Here is a 14,975-nt window from a genome sequence, read left to right on the forward strand (position 1 = left end):
CTTCAACTGCCAAGAGAGACCCGCGTTACCCTGGCTCAGTTACGGTCTGAGTATTGTAGTCGCCCCAAAAGTTACCTGTCCAGACTCGACCTCAATATGCCCATTGAGTGCCCGCGCATGTGGACACTCGCCGCACGGCACCAACCACCTCTTCACATGCCAGCTCAATCCTACTTAACTAACACCCCTCTCCCTTTGGTCAGACCTCCTATGGATATGTTGGCATGTCCATATAATTATGTGTATCATCATCCAAATACAATTGGTTCAAGTGTGTGTATGCATAGTCAGCGGTTAATCAACGCCAACGCCAAAGCGAAAGTTCTATGTGGACCGGCCTTAACCGATTCCGAATTTTGGTCCCTAACCGAATCCGGTAGTGCATTTTTGGTCCCAAACCGTTTAGGATGTCAGTTCAATAGCACTTGGTTTTAGAAACATCCGACCAACGTCGGACAACTCAAAATGATCCACACACACTAAGGAGTTGTGCGTTGTGCGGCGGATTATCCTTTATGCGGAGATTCTCCCTCCGTTTGGCCACCGCACTTGCGTTCTTGGGGAACGAAAAAAACCGCCTCTCGGTATTTTCGTTAATGCAGTTTTTTACACGGCACTTTCGCTCACGGCTCATTTTTATAAAGCTATATAATTCACGTAATTACGTAATATAATCACACTTTTGTTTACAAAAATCTCGAACGAGTTCTCAAGAACGATTCACGATTNGACGAATCACCAAAGAACGATTTAATATACGATTTAAACGATTTAAAGAACGATTGTAATGTAAATAATTTAATTAATTAATTGGAAATGGGAATTACAGTTACAAGGAATGGGATATTATATGGGACCAAATATCGGTTGGGACCAAATGCAACAGGGTGAAACCAGTGTCTATCACCCTATACTTCCGGTAGTGCATTCATTCCAGTGGAAGTTTTGTGATCTATCCCTGTTCTGACATTCATTCTTGTTTTTGTTTTGTGTATTTTCCTTTCTTCATCTTTGCTTTGTGATTGAAATTTGAGTTTTCAGTTTTCTTTGATTTTGTAACGTGCCGTCGCTGTTTCGGTTTCGTCGTGCAAAAACCGAAGATTTTAGAGTGATTAGAACCTGTTTCAAATTTGTATAAGCTCAAAGTATTATACCAAAAGGAAATTAAGTAAAAATGCAGGCAGTTTCGAGCTTGGTGAAGAACACAATTCCAGACTATCTGTCTAACTTACCAATACCAGATACCTTTACGGGTTGGTTCAAATTGTCATGTAAGTAAATGCATTGCATTTTACATACAAATGTTTGTATATATGTGTCTGATGAGAATTTGGTCCAAATAGTTATTTTCAATGAGGTCAGGGAACTTGTACTGTCAGAGACCATCCAGTTTTGTAGAGCTTGGGGCAGTTATAACAATATGTGAAATCCCGTAAAGATGTGTTAAAATTCCTTCTGCCGGTTTGTGTTGGTGTTCCTTGGTCCCCATGTCTATTGGAGAAAAATCACTTATGTATATTTACACTTTGCGATTATGCAAGAATCACTTAGTACCTTATGTACTAATGCTGATACGTATATACAATTGTTAACAGTAAACAGTTAGTGCCGTAGAAAGGTGCAAAGATAACATTTAATTTGAATAAAGAGGAAAACCTATGTCTAATAATTTAGAATATGCTAGTTTTAAAAAGCGTCTAAGCGCCGAAAAAACTTTAATTTTATTTAAAAAAAAAAAGCTATTAATTTTTACATCCTAGCCTGCAGATATATGCATTTGTGTCAATTTGTCGTTTCGCACCATTTGCTACACCGACGTTGATCTTTGACCTTCAAAATGGTTATTATTCCATTTTGTAATGCCGCTGCTGCCTACTATGTATTAATTTATATGCTAATTAGCGCTTTCAAGGGTCAAACTACCAGCTACTAGTAATTGGAAATGTACAAAGCACTATTCGGTGAAATTGAATTATTTTAACGTTGATCTCTTACAGTTAAGGACTGGCTAGCACTCGTTCCCCCCACCGCCGCAATTGCTGGCCTCGGATATATGTCATACTTGGCCTTTTGCCCAGTAGCGCGAAAGGATTGCGCAGGTGCCGCTCGATGCAATCAATCTATACGCAAATCGGAAGCTAAAGTCGTGGATATGATCGATATTGAGAATATTGCCGAAAAAGCTGCTTTCTGTCGCTGCTGGAAAACCAAGAACGTAAGTACCTATGAAAAAATTTCATATGTTGGAATTAAAATTATTGATTACTAATCACACCTCAAACCAATCGTATAGTGGCCCTACTGTGATGGCAGCCACGGTGAACATAACAAGCGAACGGGCGATAACGTTGGACCTGTTGTCTTACAAAAGAAGCAGCAGTAAAGATGTGTTCCATTCGCTATTATCAACAGTAGCGGCTAACCTATATATTTTTGGTTCACATGTGCCAACCAATAAGCAATTCGAAACGATGGACAGTTTTAGGCAAAAAGGGAACAATACATAAAAAATTTATTGAATTTGATATTAGCAGTTGGATTATTTTATATATTCTAATAAACGCATTTCAACGAGCAGTAAAGCTTTAAAGCTTCGCTCATTCATACATATATGGTTTACCTAATTAAATTGAGAAATTTATTTTGCTTTGTAAGTCAAACTACATAAATGTTAAACGGGAATTAAAACAATAAATTATAAAAGTGTTATAACCTTTAACAGATTATACATGTCTTTGAAAAATTTACATAGCCTTCTCTGCTTTGTCGGATTAATTTATAGTGTCCGTTCAAAAGATTCTATGTCTTCATTTTTTAGACCTTTCAGTTCATTTTGATATATTTACATATTTGGGTCAGCAGCAGTCTGTCTCCGGCAAAAAGTCCCTATTAAAATAAAAAGTATCCAGCATTTCATTTTTGCAAACGTTTATTTAAAAAAGAACAGATTTATAAATAATTTCTCAGCATGTTGTTTAGTTTGCTGTGCTTACAAAAACAGAAACCCAAATGTTTTAATTACAAAAAGGCGATAATTTATGTGAGCTTTACAAAGGTATGTATTTATTTTTAAGATGGTTGAAGGGGTATATTTTGTTGGTTAACTATAAATTAGGACACATTTGGTGATGTTCAAATCACAAGACCATACAATGCTGATTTTCTTCTGGTTGTCCTCAATTTATTTGAAGATTTTACCCTGGTTGAATTTGCGGCCATCCTTATCGGTACCAGTCCATGAGAAGTACTGTTGCACCAATTGTTTGGTCTCATCAGAGCTGGGGTCGAGTTTCTTCCATGAGTAGCAGTCGTAGTCGATTTGCCAGTCGGGTGAAAGTGTGAAAGCCAAGTCATGGCCGCGCCACACCCAAACTCCGGAAATGGTGCTGTCGTTGTCCTCACCGAAGAGGCATACGGAGGCAAAGGCTTGCTTGCGCATCTTATCCAAGCGTTGGAACATACCAGTAATGAGATTGCAAGACATGAATACTTTGGCCAACTCATCGTTGTATTTGTATTCACCGAACCAAATTGAGTAGTTTTCTGGATCGAATTTCTGCCAGAAGTAGGGAATGGATACGGCCTCATCTTCGTTAGAGTAAGAGCGTTTGAAATCGTCAAAGTTGAAAGTTCCTTTGGGCATTGAATCGAAGGGATCCTTTGATTTGGGTTCCAAAAGCAGCGCTTCATCAGCAGCATCCAATTCCTCCTTGGGTTTCTCTTCCTTCTTCTTTTCCTCCTTCGGCTTCTTCTCTTCCTTCTGCTTTGGTTGTTGTTTCTTGTCGCTAGCGCCACCAGACTTAGCTAAGAATTCGGCATATTTCTTGGGATCGAAAGCGAGCGCAGTCTCACATAAGGCAAAGTTCTTTACAACAGCCTTAACTTGTGGCTGATTGAGGATTGTCACTAACCAACGATTTACATTGCCGAACTCGCCACGCACTTTTGGCTCCAACACATATTGGTACAAGTGCAGGAGGCTGCTGAAGACGACTATGTCAGCGAGTGTGATGCGTTCACCAACCAAATATGTACTATTTAACAATTTCTTGTTCAACAAGGTTAGAATGGCGGTGACATCCTGTTTGGCTGTGCTGTTCTTTTGTTGGGGCATGATGCCCAGCAATGGGAAGACCCAGGAACAGGATGCTGGAACGATTTCGTTGTCAGCATACGACAACCACTGCAACACTTCAGCTTGTGCAAATGGAGATTTGCCACCGCGCAGCTGTTCATTGGCTACATAGAAAGCGATGGCATTTGACTCGGACAGGTACTTGCCATCAGCAGTTTCGAAGGCAGGCACCTAGAAAATAATATAAGAAAACGTAAAATGCCTATATGTAAGTAACAATCGATTGCTGATGACGTGTGCACGCAGAGGTTTGACGACGACGATTACACGCATGATTGTGTTTTTTTGGATTCTTACCTTGCCGCTGGGGAACTTCTTCAGAAATTCGGCAGATTTGTTTGTCTCGCCAAAAACGAAGTTTTCGGCTACTTTCACCTGTGCGCCGGAGTACTGGGCAGCGATGAGTGCCTTGTACGCACGGAAGTTTTCTGGGTAGGTATAAAGCGTCTATAAATGAAAAAGTTCACATAAATTGCTTGCATTTTTAAATAATACATTCTACAATTAAGTTTTCGAGCAGTTAATTTTATTTTAAAATATCGCGATGTGCTTGATATTTGCGAATTAAATTCGCGAAAAATTCACTTACGCCTGTCGCCATGTTCGCTACTTGCCGGAGAGAAGGAAGAGTGACAGCTGCCGGCGCGAAGTTGACGTCTGTCATTCGAAATGTCAACTTGAAGTATTGCCATTTCTACGTAAAAAATACAGTAGATTTTAATGTGAAGCTACACGGTCAAGAACTTGATTTTAATGTGATAACGTATATATACTGCTTGTCAAAGTTTATTTGAATTGACACCTGTGACGTAGGCTACACTTGATAAATAATTTTAGATCACGTCCGAACTAGGGATCGGAATTTCATGCGGATTTTTCAACTATCCGGATAAACCGCATATTCGAATATTCGGAGACCTAACCGGCCGTCTTCACGTGATGGAAAATCTCTTGCGTGACAACGCATTTGAGAACCCACACGTGCAGACTACGATAAGTACGAAACATACTTTTTCTCGCATACCGAGCAGTTTGTGAGATTACGCATGCTTTCAACTATTATTTTTGTTGTTTGGCAGGTGATTTCACATGTCGCAAAATTCTCCAAATTAAAAACATCACTTATTTTGTTGGCAAATACAAATTTGGCCTGAAAAGCTCGAACGTTCGTCTTTGGCGGTATTTTACAAATGAAATAGAATGCTGTCAAATGCCCGGTCAACAAAACTCCATTTCGCTTGCGAGAGAAACAAGCAGAACGCAAGCGAGATTTTCAAGCATATGAAGACAGCCGGTAAACGAGAAATCTGGATATTGCGGAAGCTAAGATAATATTCAGATAACCGAATATTTCGCTAGGTCAAATGTGCCATATTTTCCTGCGTGCACTCTTTTTTATTTACCAGTTTTATTTGATCAAAACAAAACGATATTTTCATTTCCCATACTATGCGCTCATACATACATGTGAAGTAACAAGATTTTTATTTATACGCACAAAATTGTTTGTATACATATTTGAATTTCCAAAATTCTACTTTGTGTATTTAAAAAGGCTACAAGCTCTACAAAGAAATTTTCTCGCATACGTTTATCCAGCAAAATCATGTGATAAAGAAATAAAGCCACCGTCGAGTAACAACGTTGGAGATTTGAGAAATACTTTAGTTCTCAACTTAAAGCTGAAACAGTCAACGACGTAGCTTATACGTAGGTTGACGCAGACACGATCTACCTTATGGGATTCGCGTGTTAAAANCTTTTAATGTGATAACGTATATATACTGCTTGTCAAAATTTATTTGAATTGACACCTGTGACGTAGGCTACACTTGATAAATAATTTTAAATCACGTCCGAACTAGGGATCGGAATTTCATGGGAATTTTTCAACTATCCGGATAAACCGCATATTCGAATATTCGGAGACCTAACCGGCCGTCTTCATGTGATGGAAAATCTCTTGCGTGACAACCCATTTGAGAACCCACACGTGCAGACTACGATAAGTACGAAACATACTTTTTCTCGCATACCGAGCAGTATGTGAGATTACGCATGCTTTCAACTATTATTTTTGTTGTTTGGCAGGTGTTTTCACATTTCGCAAAATTCTCCAAATTAAAAACATCACTTATTTTGTTGGCAAATACAAATTTGGCCTGAAAATCTCGAACGTTCGTCTTTGGCGGTATTTTACAAATGAAATAGAATGCTGTCAAATGCCCGGTCAACAAAACTCCATTTCGCTTGCGAGAGAAACAAGCAGAACGCAAGCGAGATTTTCAAGCATATGAAGACAGCCGGTAAACTAGAAATCTGGATATTGCGGAAGCTAAGATAATATTCAGATAACCGAATATTTCGCTAGGTCAAATGTGCCATATTTTCCTGCGTGCACTCTTTTTTATTTACCAGTTTTATTTGATCAAAACAAAACGATATTTTCATTTCCCATACTATGCGCTCATACATACATGTGAAGTAACAAGATTTTTATTTATACGCACAAAATTGTTTGTATACATATTTGAATTTCCAAAATTCTACTTTGTGTATTTAAAAAGGCTACAAGCTCTACAAAGAAATTTTCTCGCATACGTTTATCCAGCAAAATCATGTGATAAAGAAATAAAGCCACCGTCGAGTAACAACGTTGGAGATTTGAGAAATACTTTAGTTCTCAACTTAAAGCTGAAACAGTCAACGACGTAGCTTATACGTAGGTTGACGCAGACACGATCTACCTTATGGGATTCGCGTGTTAAAAAAAACTCACCACCGCATGGCGGTGACGTTGCCGTTGCTTCTCTCTCTCTATCAACAGTAAATTTGATATGCTGCTACGTACGTCAACCTATGTTTACGCTACGTCGTTGACTGTTTGAGCTTTTAACCTCAAGATGAGTTCAAACATAAATAATGGGCGCGTTCAGAAGGCGCAACAGCTCAGTAACTGTCGCGATTGCACCTTCTGAACGCGTTGTTTTGCACTTCTGATCCACTGAGCAGTTGCGTTTTAGATGATCGTAATATTTTTATGATCATTTGAGNTAGAAATCTGGATATTGCGGAAGCTAAGATAATATTCAGATATCCGAATATTTCGCTAGGTCAAATGTGCCATATTTTCCTGCGTGCACTCTTTTTTATTTACCAGTATTGTTTGGGTTTATTAGAAAATATAGGAACACTCATATATTTTTTTTTTTTGAAAATTGTAATATGAACCACCTTATACATTTCGCATGTGCATCTGGCAGTACCGCATCTTTCAAAGCTTTTCCAGCTCAGATTTTTCACTCCAAGCTGAATTGTCACATTCCAGGGCAGCCAACTTAACGCCGATCTCGGAAAATTTCATAAAATTGTTCGGCCGGCCGTGCAAATTTTCATATATTTATAGTTTTCAACCACAAAATCTTGGAGTTTTCATTGTAAATTTGTGAAAACCCATCGTTTAAGTAAAGGTATAAATAAAAATTTTGGGGTAAAGCGTTTAAATGGTTGCTTTAGCAAAGCTAGAATACCAGCAATTGCAGCGCTGTAAAAAACAATTTGCGTCGTCTGGAGTAGTGTCCATTGCACATACTTGAGTGCGGTGTGAGGAAGTGGAAAGGTGTTCGATCGAACGACATACAGGGGAAATCGAGAAAAAGGTAGAGAAAGCGAGTAGGCGAATAGTCTTACGAATATTGAAAACTATAGATTGAACAACGGAAAAAGTTTTTGCAGTTATTTTCTTCGTAATTTGCTATAAGAGGTGCGGAAAATACGCCAAAAGATAATACAGAAAAAAGTTTGGACATTCAACTTTTCATATTCAGTAATTTCCATTATAGGATGCATAGAATGCACAAAGTTTATTGGTGGAGCTGGCCATTTCGTCACATGATTGACTAGTTAGTATATTGTCCAAAAATTAAAAACTAAACATATATGTACATATCTATGTATATAGAATAGTGCAATTTACACGCCTATGCGAGAATCACAAATCGTAGTAAATGTGTGTGCGTGGACAAATAATCGAAGCCAAGCGGTAGCGAAAAAATCGATTTGATATAACACTAAAAAAGCAAAACCATAGATGCACTCAGTGCTCAGTGTGCGAATCGTACTACCGAATAAAAAGGAACGTCACATGGGATTGAGGAGCAACATCAGTAGCAGTTGCAGCATTTCAAAATATGTATTAAAACCTAATCTGACTGTTTCGTTTAAGAAAATTTTGGTTTCATCAACGCCGACCATTACACTGATATCGCTGTCGGTGATTATGCCAAAACTGCAGCGCAAAATCGAACTCCTCCTGACAACATAAACGTACTTTTTACGGAAAGCAAGACTCCAGCTGTAACTGGACTGGATATCGGACGTCTACAGTAGCAGCAGGCGCCGCAGCAAATGCATTTCCAACAGGCTATGTAAGTAATCCAGTATTTGATTTCAAGTAACATAAACATTAGTTTTAAATATAGAGATAAAACGTAAATCCAAAGAATTGCAGTGAGAGTTTGTTGGAGAACGCATACCTACATATGCAATTATATGTGTATGCAAGTGTGCATGCATTCATTGACTTTGCTTCACATATAAAAATGAGAATAAGAAATCGAGAAATTTTACAATANTGACTGCACGCTAGATAACAGTGCAATTTGCTTCACATATAAAAATGAGAATAAGAAATCGAGAAATTTTACAATATCCAACAACTAGAGCAATGCTAACAGCAGGCAATACAATACAATAGAATACATGTATATCAACGGGAGTACGTAGCAGAGGCAGTGACAGAGGCGGCTTATTTAGTTCTGGCATCAGAGCCAAGCGCTGCGGCAGTGAATATCGTAGTTGCGTTACCTAACTGTTTTTTCACTTATATATAAATAATACGCTGCTTTTAACCTCCCAATTTTCTCCCATTTCCCCCATGCTTTTATTAATATTTGTTATGTGTTGCAATTTTTTCCGTTTTCGTTGCTTCTTTAGCCAATGTATCAGTTGTCTGTCGCTACTTTTTATTGTATATACATATGTATATGTATACGAGTATATACGTATAAACACATGGTTGCTATTATGGCATATGACGTGACCTTCGATCCAGCAACAAATCAATAGTAGAATTTGTTAGTGTATCTTCAATGAATGTGGCTGGCTATCACCCGCTATTGTGTTCATGAGCATACCCGGTTATGTTGTATGTGTATCTATATATAACTATACGGCTGCAACTATTGCTACTGCTTGTGCTGCCCCGACCAACCTGCTGCCACTGACTGCACCCTCACCTTTTTGTACATGGTAAGCCATTTGCACCCTATTTGTGGGTTCAAGTCAGGCCTGCGCATGCAACATTACTACATATGTATGTACATACATACATACAAATGTATGTATGGTCATAAGCACAAATGCATGTGCATACGAACAGCTTATTCATAGTAGTCAAATTAAAAACATAAATGTCCGTAGTGGTAGTGGTGATAGTAGTGATGGTGGTATTGTACTGGGTAGTCACTGCCTTGTCTTTGGCCTTGCTCAGCCGGCGGTCACTCGTCGTTCGCTGGCGGTCATTGCGCACCGCAGTCATACTGAATGCAATGATATCTTCCGTGCCAATTTGTGTCTTCGTAAAATTGTGTACGATTTTCAAATCGTTACATTCTCTTAGCTCTTCCAGTGGGCAATGAAATGTCAGCTAATTTCCAATTTTTTCTTTTTTTAATATTTTTCATACAGCGCTTTAAAAATTTGTATGCATAACTACTGTTGGTCCAAAAAATGTATGGAAAAAAGTTGAAATGAAATGATGATTTGAAGAATTAATAGTAAACGTTTTATAAGATACTAGATCGCCCTTGTTGTTGTAGCGGCACTACTAAGCCCCGCCTGTTTCGGGTCAACTTTTAATCATTATCGTCAAGCTCAACTAACGGTAGGCCCAGGAAACGAGCTGTTTCGATGGGGTCGGACCAAAGGGAGAGGGGTGTTAGTTGAGTCGGATTGAGCTGGCATGTGAACAGGTGGTTGGTGTCGTGGGGGGTGTCTCCACATGCCGGGNTACAGAGCATACTAGATCGCCCTCACCCGCTTCGCTAAGTGTATGAAATTTCTACGTGCTACATTGAGTAAAATTTATTTCAAGAAAACTCAATTAGAAAACAGGAGGTTTGAAATTTGTTTAACCATCTTCAAAATATTTTAAAACAAAAACTCTTAAACATCTCACTTGTTATACTTTTTCAATTAACTTATTCCCTGAACTCAATTAGAGATTTTAAACAGATTGAAACCTCTAATATGTAGTTTTGCAATGAAGCCCATTAAAAATCATTTCGATTGATAACCATACTGAATAGTTCATATAAATTATTGAATAGTTTGAATTTAACCTTTTAAACAGTTGGCAACCTTTTTAGACCTCTTTCGTCTGACACTCATATTCAAAATCATTTCTATATCTATAATCTATTTATCTATAATAATACATATTTTGAAAGACCTTTTTATGTGTTCGCAAAGCTTGAGAACGGCCGAACCGATTATTTTGAAATTTCGGACACCTTCTTCAGACGTCCCAAGGATGGTTATAAGCTGAAAATTTTCGATATATAAATGGGGCGTGGCACCTCCTATACAAACCGATTTTTTCTTACTGTATATCTCTGAAAGTGTTCATGTTAGAATACCGGAACTTGGTATGAAATCAATCTTATGGTCATGGAGAAAAATGGCGATTGAAATCGTCCCAAATGCCCGGACCGATTTAAAAAAAGTTTTTTGTGTACTTATTACTAAAAATCGTATTTATGATCCACTTTGGCTAATATTCAAAATATGTATTGGCAATACTATTGCCACAAAAGGCTGCCAAGTGGCGCTGGAGTCTTTAAGAATAATCGCCAAGTTAAAAAAGTTTCCGTGGATGTCAGATTAAATCGACCTGTTGCACCAATGAGTATATCGAATTCTTGTGTGTAATAATTGGCCCAATGGACGTGATTTGCCAGTATTATTATGCGTTAAAGCTTCATTCCGAGACACCAGGGCTGAGTTATGCAGGGGTAAATTTCAAATCACCACCGATAAATCAACCGCCAAAACCATTGCGCACCTTTTACTGTAATAATTATTGGAATAATTGAATTAAATTTTTAAAAAGGTGGCAACCCTTGCGAAAGGGTTTAAACTTTTAACTAAAGGTTTCTTAACAATATTTCCTTATAAAACCATGAGATTAAATTTATCCTATATTTTAAGTTGGGCTAAATGACAGCATCGGTTGAGTAGTTAAAGCGTGAAAGCGTAGCAAACAAACAAACTCACTTTCGGGCTTACCAGAAAATGTTGAACAAATCACTTTGACATTTAGAAGGATCGCGGCGAAAATATAAATTCAAGGCGAATTCATATTGCAACGAACACATCGTTTTGACCAAGGCGAATTTATACAAGGTGGTGTTGATGGCGAATTTAGATTTTCGCCGCGGTACTTATTAATGTCAAAATGATGTGCTTGTTGTAAACAAGGCGAATTCATATTGTAACAAACACACTATTTTGACATTAAGAAGCACCGCGACGTAAATCTAAATTCGCCATGAACACCACCGTGTATGAATTCGCCTCGATTTTGACATTCAGAAGGATAGCGGCGAAGATCTAAATTCGCCAGTAACACCACCTTGTGTAAATTCGCCTTGCCTACATGCATACATGTTTACACGCGGGGCGAATTCATACAATGCCTTGAATTCGCCTCGCATTGTATCAAGGCGAATTCCTGCAAGGTGGTAACAGGAGTATAAAAAACATATGTATGAATGCGCCTTGTTTCGCGAATCTATCGACTCTTTTTCGCCGAAAATGTATGAAATGTTGCCAAAAATGCAAAAATATGCACGTAAGTCGAATATATGAAAAAAAAACTAACAAAATTGCCAAAAATATGCAAAATAAACTTTTTCAAGCAACTTTGCCAACCCTGCTCATAAGTATTAATTCGCCTTGCTATATACATAAATACTGTACATGCATATGTATGTATGTATGTTTTACCATCGCAGGTGGCCCCACACATTCCAGTTTGTCTATAAATTTTGATTATTTTATACATATCGATATTTCGATGAATTTCAAAATTTTAAAATCCGATACCTCATTAAAATTCGATAGTTCGATAAATTTCGATACCTGTTTGCTTCGAGAGCTCGATAAATTTCGATAATACGATAAACTTCGGATACCTCCATAAATTTCCATAACTCTGTTAGTTTTGTTAGCTCCANATTTCGGATACCTCCATAAATTTCCATAACTCTGTTAGTTTTGTTAGCTCCATATTTTTCGAAAGCTATCGATAAACTTTGATAACTCGTTACACTCTAGCGATACGATGAAATTCGATAAGCAGTGATAGCTCGATAAACTCATATAACCTTGAAATTTCGATAGCGCAATATATTTTGAATATTCCAAACACTTCGATTCAATAAATTCAATAATTTCAGTTAATCAATATCGATAACTCAATGAACATTGATCAATTTGAATAATACGTTGCGATAACTCAATAACGCGCATAACTTGATAAATTTCCATAGCTATAAATTTCGATGATTCGATAAATTTCGGTAACTTGATAACATTCGATTCCTGTCGAAAAATTTCAATACATTTTCTTACCCTTTCGTTTACCTAATTCTTATGTATTTCTCATTGTCTCCATTTTCGTCTTTATCTCCACTTTTGCCTTCTCTTTTTTATCTTCATCGTTATCTTTTATTTCTTTATCACCACATTTATATTTATTACAAAGTTTAATTTCAAACTCGAAGTGAAACAAAATGCGAAAACAACTCAAACTGATCAGATTTCAGCCAGAACTATACACAAATACGGAAATTTACAAACGACTATTTTGGCCGCAACTTTCCACCAATTTTGAAACCACTCATCTACAGAAAAATACCTTTTCAATGGTGTTCTTGGCAGATACCCAGAATAGTAATTATTTCATGGTAGAGTTTTAAAAAAGTCATCAAAATTTTCGTAAGAATTATAAGTCTTTTGATAATAATTATGTGTGAGAAAATTTTTTAAGTCATCGATAACTATTATTTTAAGACTTATATAATAAAAGCCTTTTCATAATAGTTATCAGCGAGATAAATATTTTTAAGTCTCCAAAGACTTTTATGTTGAGACTTATATTATAAAAGTCTTGTCATAATAATTATCTTTGAGATAAATATTTTTACACGATATGGATTTACATGTGTACATTAGGGTGGTCAAAAAAAAAAATGCATGTGGAAAAAGAAATATCGGAATTTTTATGCTCTCACCCACTAGGATTGTTCTATACCGAAAAAATATACTCTTACTTTTTTATTTTGAAATCAAAAAATATTTAGAAGTCGCTCAAAGCGTCTAAAGTTTTCCATGTATTTTGTATGGGGAAAGAACAACTTTTCGTAGAAATGGTATAGAATTCTTAAAAATCAATATTTTTTTTATCGGAAAACTCTGCTTATCTGCAGAAGATTCCCATTAATAATAACCAATTGTTTATTTAATTATTTTTTCGTTGCAACTATAATTTATAGGTCCGCCATAGGTACTTTATTGTTTTTCGTCCACCCTAGTATACATGCCACTTTTTACATATGGAAATGCCAACATATCGTGTAAAGGCAAATTAGATTTGTTTCGGTGCAAACCAGATGCATGTACATACGAAATATAAATGTTTCTATTTTCATCTCACACACAGATAGAATCATCTGAGTTTAGTTTATTTCGTTTTCAAAGAACGTATTTTTAAATACTTAAATAAAGACTGTGATTTTGACAGACATACGCAATTACATATATATTGAAAAAGTCACAATTACAGATGCAAATACTTACATATCGTGCCAGAACACCTTTACAAGTTCGTTATGCAGAGGTTTCACTGTATTTATTTTCTAAGTAGTTATGTGTAACTTGGTATCAATCACTTTCATCCACTTTATCAGGTGTGTTATGTGGCTCTGATAAATTTATATTTGTTATGCACGAAACTTGCTGTGATTTATTTAAAATATTAATATGGACATAAATACATACACATGTACATATGTATGTATGTATGTACATTAGAGTGGTCCAATTTTTGTATGGGGTTTTCCTTTTGATATTTGTGATACCTATACCAACTTTGAGTTTTCTACTGCAACCAATACAGGGTGCTCAATGACCTTGAAATGCGCTACTGGATCGATGTGAAACTGGCAGAAATATTTGCGATTTTTTATAAAAAGCTACTGTTGCCATGACAACTGAAGCTTGTGATATTTTAATAGATAATTTAAATTTGAAATGTTCTGTTCTTAGGTTACTTAACCAATTAATATATGTACGCAATACTTCTAGAGTAAAATATGGGCATCATGAACATCCCCTAAATGGATACTTAAAAACTAAAGGTTTGGTACCAGCACCTCTTTCGGCAAGAGGAAAGATTTGGAAGGTGCCCTAAACCCTATCTGAGAAAAAGAATTTTTGAGCCACTCTAATGTACATAAATATGTATGTACCTACGAGTGTATGAACAATTAGGCCTTTACTATTTATTGCTCTTTATTATCATCAGTAGCCCAAGTGTGCGGGTGAGTCATATGGTGCGCTTACGTTTCCCCCGCCAACGCCGGTTCGTACAAAGTTATTATAAACTACAGTATACATATCGCAAGGTTGAATCATTCAATTGAAAATTGAAAACATACAACAACAGGAAAAATAAAAAGCAAAGAAAGATATCACAAAAAAAAAAAAAAAAAAAAAA

At 36.8% G+C, this 14,975-nt stretch overlaps 3 protein-coding genes across 8 annotated transcripts in view; 2 read left to right on the forward strand and 1 right to left on the reverse strand.

The window, feature by feature from the left end:
* The first annotated feature begins 1,021 nt into the window (after window positions 1-1,021).
* On the forward strand, window positions 1,022-2,726 carry Cisd2 (CDGSH iron sulfur domain 2). Its single transcript, XM_017627061.1, has 3 exons — window positions 1,022-1,271; window positions 1,998-2,215; window positions 2,294-2,726. Exons 1-3 carry the CDS (start codon window positions 1,175-1,177, stop codon window positions 2,381-2,383), a joined length of 405 nt encoding a protein of 134 aa, XP_017482550.1. The 5' UTR covers window positions 1,022-1,174; the 3' UTR covers window positions 2,384-2,726.
* Window positions 2,727-3,035: 309 nt separating this feature from the next.
* eEF1gamma (elongation factor 1-gamma) lies at window positions 3,036-4,809 on the reverse strand. The gene is made up of 3 exons (XM_017627060.1): window positions 4,725-4,809; window positions 4,433-4,582; window positions 3,036-4,306 (listed from the first exon to the last, which is right to left on the reverse strand). Exons 1-3 carry the CDS (start codon window positions 4,797-4,799, stop codon window positions 3,182-3,184), a joined length of 1,350 nt encoding a protein of 449 aa, XP_017482549.1. The 5' UTR covers window positions 4,800-4,809; the 3' UTR covers window positions 3,036-3,181.
* A 2,641-nt stretch (window positions 4,810-7,450) lies between these two features.
* Usp1 (ubiquitin specific protease 1) overlaps window positions 7,451-14,975 on the forward strand; it is a 17,533-nt gene continuing 10,008 nt past the window's right edge. The window contains exons 1-3 of one of the 6 annotated variants that reach the window (XM_017627064.1): window positions 7,451-7,898; window positions 7,978-8,037; window positions 8,097-8,562. The gene's annotated coding sequence lies outside the window, so the exon portion shown is untranslated. Of the gene's footprint in view, window positions 8,563-14,975 lie in introns of all 6 variants that reach the window. The other 5 variants (XM_017627063.1, XM_017627066.1, XM_017627065.1 and 2 more) reach the window with 5 other exon arrangements.

This window comes from Rhagoletis zephyria, unplaced genomic scaffold (genome assembly GCF_001687245.7).
Source record: "Rhagoletis zephyria isolate East Lansing unplaced genomic scaffold, Rhagoletis_zephyria_1.1 Rzeph_scaffold_05021, whole genome shotgun sequence".
NCBI classification, from domain to species: Eukaryota; Metazoa; Arthropoda; class Insecta; order Diptera; family Tephritidae; genus Rhagoletis; species Rhagoletis zephyria.

Excerpts from the sequence above, each read along its gene's own strand:
- Cisd2 (XM_017627061.1), top strand. The coding sequence starts at position 1,175 with ATGCAGGCAGTTTCGAGCTTGGTGAAGAACACAATTCCAGACTATCTG. Across the intron at positions 1,272-1,997 it reads GGGTTGGTTCAAATTGTCAT|TTAAGGACTGGCTAGCACTC; the intron begins GTAAGTAAATGC and ends GATCTCTTACAG. Across the intron at positions 2,216-2,293 it reads GCTGCTGGAAAACCAAGAAC|TGGCCCTACTGTGATGGCAG; the intron begins GTAAGTACCTAT and ends CCAATCGTATAG.
- eEF1gamma (XM_017627060.1), bottom strand. The coding sequence starts at position 4,799 with ATGACAGACGTCAACTTCGCGCCGGCAGCTGTCACTCTTCCTTCTCTC. Across the intron at positions 4,583-4,724 it reads TAGCGAACATGGCGACAGGC|ACGCTTTATACCTACCCAGA; the intron begins GTAAGTGAATTT and ends TTTCATTTATAG. Across the intron at positions 4,307-4,432 it reads AGAAGTTCCCCAGCGGCAAG|GTGCCTGCCTTCGAAACTGC; the intron begins GTAAGAATCCAA and ends ATTATTTTCTAG.